Source organism: Gobio gobio (genome assembly GCF_949357685.1).
Source record: "Gobio gobio genome assembly, chromosome: 22".
Lineage (NCBI taxonomy): Eukaryota > Metazoa > Chordata > Actinopteri > Cypriniformes > Gobionidae > Gobio > Gobio gobio.
In genome coordinates, this window is record NC_137118.1 from 3,321,463 (window position 1) to 3,330,493 (window position 9,031).

The window sequence follows — 9,031 nt, forward strand, 5'->3', positions numbered from 1 at the left end:
ATTTTATCTTATAATTATGACTTTATGATAATTGAAATGAGCTGATCAGTAATATAGTGGAATATTTTGTGTCCCCTATCGATTACATTTTTTAATCGCGATTAATCGCACGCATTTATCTCATCAAACACATTAATTTTGTCATCATTTGCTATATCCAGCGAAGTAAACAATCAGAAAACTGTATTTTCCATACACACCCAAGCACCCATGAAAAAAAAAAACGTTACAGAATTCCCAGCGTGTGAACAGAGCAACAACAACCAGATTGTTTTCATTTTAGACGAGTCGAGCTGCGATACCGAACAGGAGACGTCAAAACAACTCCTAAATCATTCGCTTTGACTGCATAAACCTACGATTACTAAACACAACAACACACACATGGCAAATCAAACATTGTCCTTAATCGCCTAAAGTGGGCGTTTACACTGAAGTCTCACAGCAGCCAATCACAGCCAATCACAGCAGTGGGCGTTTACACTGAAGTCTCACAGCAGCCAATCACAGCAGTGGGCGTTTACACTGAAGTCTCACAGCAGCCAATCACAGCAGTGGGCGTTTACACTGAAGTCTCACAGCAGCCAATCACAGCAGTGGGCGTTTACACTGAAGTCTCACAGCAGACACGCCCCTTCAAACAGAGCAGAGGCTAAACCCAGGGTAGCAAAAATTTCTTTATTTCTAAATTATGACAATTTTTTATGAAAAAAACTCATAACATTATAATTGCACCACAGGAAACAGCATTAAACAATGCAGTTCATAACCCCATTAAAACTTTTAGCAATTTCTACCCGATCAAATATTTTAGAGCGTGGCATATTTAGAAAATGACATTCATTTTAGAAAATGTTCATGCCTTCTTAAGATGTTATTCATTTACAGGACCATTTCAGATGGTACACTAAAAAAATGCTGGGTTAAAAATAACCCAAGTTGGGTTGAAAATGGACTAACCCAGCGATTGGGTTGTTTTAAGCAAACATTTAAACCAACCGCTGGGTTAAAACAACCCAATTGCTGGATTAAAACAACCCAATTGCTGGATTAAAACAACCCAATTGCTGGGTTAAAACAACTCAATTGCTGGGTTAAAACAACCCAATTGCTGGATTAAAACAACCCAATTGCAGGGTTAAAACAACCCAATTGCTGGGTTAAAACAACCCAATTGCAGGGTTAAAACAACCCAATTGTTGGGTTAAAACAACCCAATTGCTGGGTTAGTCCATTTTCAACCCAACTTGGGTTGTTTTAAACCCAGCATTTTTTAGAGTGTACAGATTTCTAAACATTTAGTAATCACACTTAGTTGTTATTTTAATAATTGTTTAGTCTTATTTTAAGTCATTCTAAGGGCCTCCTTGGAAGTTTGCTGAGGGCCCCTAGTAGGTCCCAGACCCCTGTACAATAATTAGACTTGCTTATATGTGATTACACACTCTAAAAAATGCTGGATTAAAAATAACCCAAGTTGGGTTGAAAATGGACTAACCCAGCGATTGGGTTGTTTTAAGCAAACATTTAAGCCAACCGCTGGGTTAAAACAACCCAATTGCTGGGTTAAAACAACCCAATTGCTGGGTTAAAACAACCCAATTGCAGGGTTAAAACAACCCAATTGCAGGGTTAAAACAACCCAATTGCTGGGTTAAAACAACCCAATTGCTGGGTTAAAACAACCCAATTGCAGGGTTAAAACAACCCAATTGCAGGGTTAAAACAACCCAATTGCTGGGTTAAAACAACCCAATTGCAGGGTTAAAACAACCCAATTGCTGGGTTAAAACAACCCAATTGCTGGGTTAAAACAACCCAATTGCTGGGTTAGTCCATTTTCAACCCAACTTGGGTTGTTTTAAACCCAGCATTTTTTAGAGTGTACAGATTTCTAAACATTTAGAAATCACACTTAAGTTGTTATTTTAATAATTGTTTAGTCTTATTTTAAGTCATTCTAAGGGCCTCCTTGGAAGTTTGCTGAGGGCCCCTAGTAGGTCCCAGACCCCTGTACAATAATTAGACTTGCTTATATGTGATTACACACTCTAAAAAATGCTGGATTAAAAATAACCCAAGTTGGGTTGAAAATGGACTAACCCAGCGATTGGGTTGTTTTAAGCAAACATTTAAGCCAACCGCTGGGTTAAAACAACCCAATTGCTGGGTTAAAACAACCCAATTGCTGGGTTAAAACAACCCAATTGCAGGGTTAAAACAACCCAATTGCAGGGTTAAAACAACCCAATTGCTGGGTTAAAACAACCCAATTGCTGGTTTAAAACAACCCAATTGCAGGGTTAAAACAACCCAATTGCAGGGTTAAAACAACCCAATTGCTGGGTTAAAACAACCCAATTGCAGGGTTAAAACAACCCAATTGCTGGGTTAAAACAACCCAATTGCTGGGTTAAAACAACCCAATTGCTGGGTTAGTCCATTTTCAACCCAACTTGGGTTGTTTTAAACCCAGCATTTTTTAGAGTGTACAGATTTCTAAACATTTAGAAATCACACTTAAGTTGTTATTTTAATAATTGTTTAGTCTTATTTTAAGTCATTCTAAGGGCCTCCTTGGAAGTTTGCTGAGGGCCCCTAGTAGGTCCCAGACCCATGTACAATAATTAGACTTGCTTATATGTGATTACACACTCTAAAAAATGCTGGATTAAAAATAACCCAAGTTGGGTTGAAAATGGACTAACCCAGCGATTGGATTGTTTTAAGCAAACATTTAACCCAACCGCTGGGTTAAAACAACCCAACTGCTGGGTTAGTCCATTTTCAACCCAACTTGGGTTATTTTTAAACCAGCATTTTTTTAGAGTGCATAGTTTTTATTAGTATATTGTATTTTTGTGCATCTGGTTTATGTGTGTAGTATGTTTAGTATTATCTCTTTTACTTTTACACTGTGTCCTTTATGTAAAGCGCTTTGAGAAGTTGCATTTAAAGGCGCTATTATTATTATTATTATTATTATACTCAGCCATACCTGTATGAGCTGCCAGATGTGACTTTGATCTGGCGGTTGAGAGCATCCACAGCTGCCCTGCCTTTCCCCTCGGGGGTGGTGGCATCGCCCATGCCCGGCCCGTCCAACTTCACCTCAGCTTTGTCCTCAGAAACCAGGGTCACTTTCTTGCCTTGCCTCTTTTTCCTTCCACTGGACAGGATCTCCTTCTCTTGCACCTTGTCAGCAATCTGACTCTTCTCCACCCCGCTGTCGATCATCTCCGTGTGGGTGTGTTTGGGTCTGTAATTGCCCGCTGCGGGTTTGGGGATCCAGGGATGATCCCCCTTCTTTGGGATAGGCCAGGGTTTGTAGTCCTTCTGATACTGGGTCTCGTTGTTAAAAGTGACCTCCGGGCGGTGATACTCGTTCTTGGGCTTGCAGCTGGCCTCCGGGCGAACTTTCCAGTGTTTAAAGTCCTGGCGCATCACAGAGCCGGAGAGCTTCTCATCATGGGCCGGTGCTTTGGTCGCCGCGTCATGGTCGTCGTGAAGAGGCTGCGTTTCTATGGCGACCTTCTGCGCGGGCTGCAGGTGGAGATGCTGCATCTCCGACACGTCCGGGTACTTGGTGAACACCAACGGCACCGCGATGTCGGCCTTGTCCAGCTGGTTCCAGAACCGAGCCATACAGCAGGCTCTGGAGATGCAGGGCCATGCCATGATGGTTTGCCAACGTCTCACCTTCTATTACGCCAATGCCTTCCTTTCCTTTCCTAGTCAGTTTGTGGAACTAAAGCCTCGCAGGAGATGCACAGAATGTTTTTTTCCTCTTAAAACGATGTGTTCAAAACGCAAATCCACTTTAAATGACGCATCGTGAGGGGTGTAATCTGTGAAATATCCTGGTTTCGCTCCGTCCTGCTCCCCTCGCGCTCGTTACAATGGGAGAATTGGAGAAGACACAGCAGCCCCTCCCGCCTCCGCTCAGCATCCATCGAGCTGAATCACCTGCCACTGTCATCATCACGCAACGTCTGCAGTGGGAGGGGCCGCGCTCTAAGCCCCGCCCACTAACGCAGAGTCCTGGAGGGATGCCCAAAGACACTTTTTACTCATTTATAATGAGCGGCAGATACAGAATTAACCTGTTTACTTTTAATCATAGGATATTAAAGCAAGATTTTTAAATGTTTTTGAAAGAAGTCTGATGTTTACGCTCAGCAAGGCTGCATTTATGTGTGCAAATGTGACCCTGGACCACAAAAGGTTTGAAATTGAGATGTATAGCATCTAAAAAGCTGAATAAATGAGCTTTCCACTGATGTATGGGTTGTTAGGATTGGACAATATTTGATAATATGGTCTTGAGAAAATCTCCTTTAAAGTTGTCCAAATAAAGTCCCTATGCATATTACTAATAATAATACATTTATGGTAGAAAATTTACAAAATATCTTCATGGAACAAGATCTTAATATCCTAATGATTTTTGGCATAAAAGAAAATTTGATAATTTTGACCCATGCGATGTATTGTTGGCACAGATATACCTGTGAGACGCAGGACTGCTGTTGAGCTCCAGGCAGTCCTTCCAGAAAAATGCGGCTTTTTTTTGTGATTGTTGCGGGCAAAAATCCTTGATTATGCGGCCCGTTTTCTTAAAAAATGCGATGAAAAATGCGGGATATTTATGCAATTTTATGCGATAAAATTGCGGGAACTTGCAAAAACTGCGGTTTGATGAGAAAGAGAAAAAAAGCACTACATCACAGAAAGTGCTGGAATATTTAAGTTCTCATCTTGTTTTATTGAAGACCTTAATAATGGCTCAAATTTACAAAACATTTAGTCAATCAAGTTCTGTAGCTTTACAAAAGGAATATGCTACAACTTCTGAAAAAATTAATAAATAACTTCCTGTTTTACAGATGTCGCTATACAAAACAGACATTTGAGTGCTTCCAATGCACAAAGTGCAATCTCTTAAAGGGTTAGTTCACCTAAAAATGAAAATTCTGTCATTAATGACTTCCCTTTATGTTGTTGGACACAAATTAAGATATTTTAGTTGAATTCCGATGGCTCAGAAAGGCCTCCATTGGCACAATGTACACTCTCAAGACCCATAAAAGGTAGCCTACTAAAGACGTCGTTACAAAGTCCATCTCACTACAGTGGTTCTACAATAACTTTATGAAGCGACGATAATAGTTATTGTGTGCAAAAAAAACTAAATAACGACTTATATAGTGATGACGATTTCAAAACACAGCATCATGATGCTATGAATCATCGAGTCGATTCATGATTCGGATCGCGTGTCAAACTGCTGAAATACGTGACTTTGGCGATCCAACCCGCTGAATCGACTCATTGATTCATAACGCTTCAAACCGCTGAATCGACTCATTGATTCATAACGCTTCAAAGCTTCATGATGCTGTGTTTTGAAATCAGTCAGCACACAGGGAAACTGCTTTGCTCTTTTGCTGTTATTTTTGTTGGCCAATGGGAGTTTGTGCTTCATCATGGTTTCACCGGTATCTATGGTTTCTCCACGGGGTTTGAAGCTTTTCGATGACGTTCGCGTCGGGTAATCACGTCACTTCAAAACGTTCCCATGGCAATAGGCGGAAATGGCGGCTCTTGTGTGAAGTAAACGAAAATTTTTCAACTTTCTGCTAATATATATGACTTTTTTTGCAACGAAAATGCGGGGATTATGAAATCATGATGGCCCCGCATATTTTGCACGCGGAAATAGGCAATTTATGCGGCGAAAATGCGGCGTATTTGAAAAAATGCGGCCCCCGCATGAATATGCGGACTTTGGCTGATTATGCGTTAAATCACGCGATCGCATAATCGCGTTTTTCTGGAGGGACTGTCCAGGGCCACAAACATACAATAAAAAAAACAGTCACATCGTAAAATAATAGTTTTCTATTTTAATCTATTCCTGTGATCAAAGCTGAATTTTCAGCATCATTACTCAGGTCATGATTCACTACCCCAGACTGTCACTCCATCAAGGACTACATTTCCCACACTCAAAAAAAAAAGAACTTTCACTGTTGTTAGTTGCACTCAAATCACCCTTGTTCACATTACTTAAAAAACTCATGTAACTAAATTTACTTAGATTTACTGAGTTGTTTCTACTAAAAATGAGTATTGTCAGCTTTACTTAATAAGTGTTTGTTCGGTCAACTTAACATCGCTGAGTGAAACGAATAAACTGGGCAGTGGATCTGTAGTTCCCAGCATGCTTTGCAAGGGACTGCATTAGGAGAGTAAATTTAGGGATTAAAGTGTTATTTTTATCTTTTTCAGTAAAGGGAAAGATGTTGTCAGTTTATGTTAGTGTTATGTGGAGTTATGTTGGACATTTAGAGGAGTTTCTGTAATTTTGAGGTTACCATTATGCAGAAGAGTGCCTATTAGTCTGTGGCCACTCATACACTCATTTATTGGGTGGACTTCCTGTTCTCAATTAAAGGGTTAGTTCACCCAAAAATGAAAATTCTGTCATTAATGACTGACCCTCATGTCGTTGGACACCCGTCAGACCTCCGTTCATCTTCGGAACAGAAATGAAGATATTTTAGTGTAAATCTGATGGCTCTGAAAGTCCTCCATTGGCTCAATGCACTTTACACTCTCAAGACCCTTAAAAGACACTAAAGACGTCGTTACAAAGTCCATCTCACTACAGTGGTTCTACAATAACTTTATGAATCGGCACCAATAGTTTTTGTGCGCAAAAAAAACCCTAATTAACGACTTATATAGTGATGACGATTTCAAAACAAGGCATCATGAAGCTTCGAAGCGTTATGAATCACTGAGTCGATTCATGATTCGGATCGCGTGTCAAACCCCCAAACTGCTGAAATTTGGCGATTCAAACTGCTGAATCAACTCACTGATTCATAACGCTTCGAAGCTTCATGATGCCGTGTTTTGAAATCGTCATCACTAAGTCGTTATTTAGGGTTTTTTTGCGCACAAAACTATTGTCGCCGATTCATAAAGTTATTGTAGAGTCACTGTAGTGAGATGGACTTTGTAACGACGTCTTTAGTGTCTTTTAAGGGTCTTGAGAGTGTAAAGTGCATTGAGCCAATGGAGGCCTTTCAGAGCCATCAGATTTACACTAAAAATATCTTCATTTGTGTTCTGAAGATGAACGGAGGTCTGACGGGTGTCGAACGACATGAGGGTCAGTCATTAATGACAGAATTTACATTTTTGGGTGAACTAACCCTTTAAGTTATTTTTGAATTTTGTTTCTAAAAAATATGCTTTTTGTTACATTTAATAATTTTCCTCTTATACTTGTAGAGTAGGTAGTTAATTTAATAAGGTAAATTAAATCAATAAATGTGTTCACCTAACATAATAAACTTTTATAAATTTAACATAACATTATTAAGTAAACTGTACATATAAATATTATGTAACAGTGACAAATCAAATGGTTTGTGTTTACATAAAGAAATTGTCAGCTTTACTTGACTTTCTTTTGTTCATATAACTAAGTTGTTATTTGTAAAACTGACTCAATATATTTGTGTGGAACCACTTGACGCAGCTTTTTTAAGTAAATTCAACAAATTATTTTTTTGAGTGCATAATCCTTTGCCTGGACTCATCAGCTCTCATTGTTGGCGAAGTCTTCTGTTATGGACTGCTCCGAGAGACAAAGGTTGCGAATCCAGACGCAGCTTTAATGAAAGGGTAATCCACAATTGTAGTCAACAGTACAGGCAAGGTCAAAACACAGGTAGACAGTCCAAACAAACAAACAAACAAACAAACAAACAAACAAACAAACAAACAAACAAACAAACAAACAGACAGACAGACAAACAACCTAACCAAGAGACATGAAACCAGGGGACACCGCTCAGAAATGCAGTGTAACACTAAACAAGACTTTGCAGTGAATGACAGGGTGAACCTGGTTTATATAGGCTGAGGTAATGAGGTAAATGAGACACAGGTGTAAACAATTGCTGCGTCCCAATTGGCATACTATTCGTACTAAATAGTATTCGAAAAAATAATTAGTATGTCCCAAATCTTAGTATGTTGAAAAAAGTATTCCAAAGATTCCCGGATGGTCCACTATTTCCGGTCATAATTCGAAGTGCGGATCGATGCGCACTCTAACGGCTGATATTACCCACAACCCATTGCGAGATGGACGAGGATTCGATTAGAACTACAGACGCGGATAAAAAGTGTTAAAAAACTACAAACATGACGGTTACGCGAGTCTGATGGTTAAGTGGAGAGGATTAGAAAAAGTGGTTTGAGTGAGCAATTATCAGTATTTAACCTGACGAAAAGATATTTATTCAATATTATCCACATTATATTTCTCCTTCAGCAGCTTTGAGAACTTTTGTAATGAAACGTTTGGCCATTAACTTTGCAAACACATGAGAGGAGTCTCTGCATTAAAGACCCACAAAAGGCAGATCAACGAGCGACTACATTTCTCTCCGATACGGTAGGAAATTAAATTGAAAGTGGAGGATTTGAACTGTGACGATGATTGACAGTTTAAACGGTGACGGGACGCACGTAACTAAGCAACAGAGTCCGTTAAAGATGACGAAGTAGTATGTCCCAAAGCTTGCATACTCTTCTGCTACACACTCAAAAGTATGTACTTTTTCTTCACAAAAAGAGTACATACTTTTAGGACGTAGTATGAGTAGGCGAATTGGGACGCAGCCAATGAGTGCTGATGAGTCCGGGCAAAGGATTGTGGGAGATGTAGTCTTTGATGAAGTGACAGTCCGGGGTGGAGTGCCCTCAGGTGGTAATCAGGGCCACTCTCACTGGAGAATCATGACAACTCCTGTCTTCAGTGTCACATGATCCTTCACACTGTAAAAAAAATAACATATAAAAGATATTGTTGGTTTAACTTAAAAAAGTAAGTTACCTGCATGGTTGCCTTAAAATGTTGAGTTCATTGAAATGTAGGGTGAATACAGGTAAAGTGGGACAGTTCAGCTTTATCATTTCTATATTTACATGTATATGCTTCCATTAATAA

At 39.6% G+C, this 9,031-nt stretch overlaps 1 protein-coding gene across 2 annotated transcripts in view; it reads right to left on the reverse strand.

Annotated features, from left to right (window-relative positions):
* map6a (microtubule-associated protein 6a) overlaps positions 1 to 3,921 on the reverse strand; it is a gene marked incomplete at both ends in the record, with an annotated part of 46,438 nt that extends 42,517 nt beyond the window's left edge. The window contains one exon of one of the 2 annotated variants that reach the window (XM_079804575.1): positions 2,999 to 3,678. In XM_079804575.1, the coding sequence (XP_079660701.1) occupies positions 2,999 to 3,678 (680 nt within the window). Of the gene's footprint in view, positions 1 to 2,998 lie in introns of both variants that reach the window. The other variant, XM_079804576.1, reaches the window with a different exon arrangement.
* Positions 3,922 to 9,031: the final 5,110 nt, after the last annotated feature.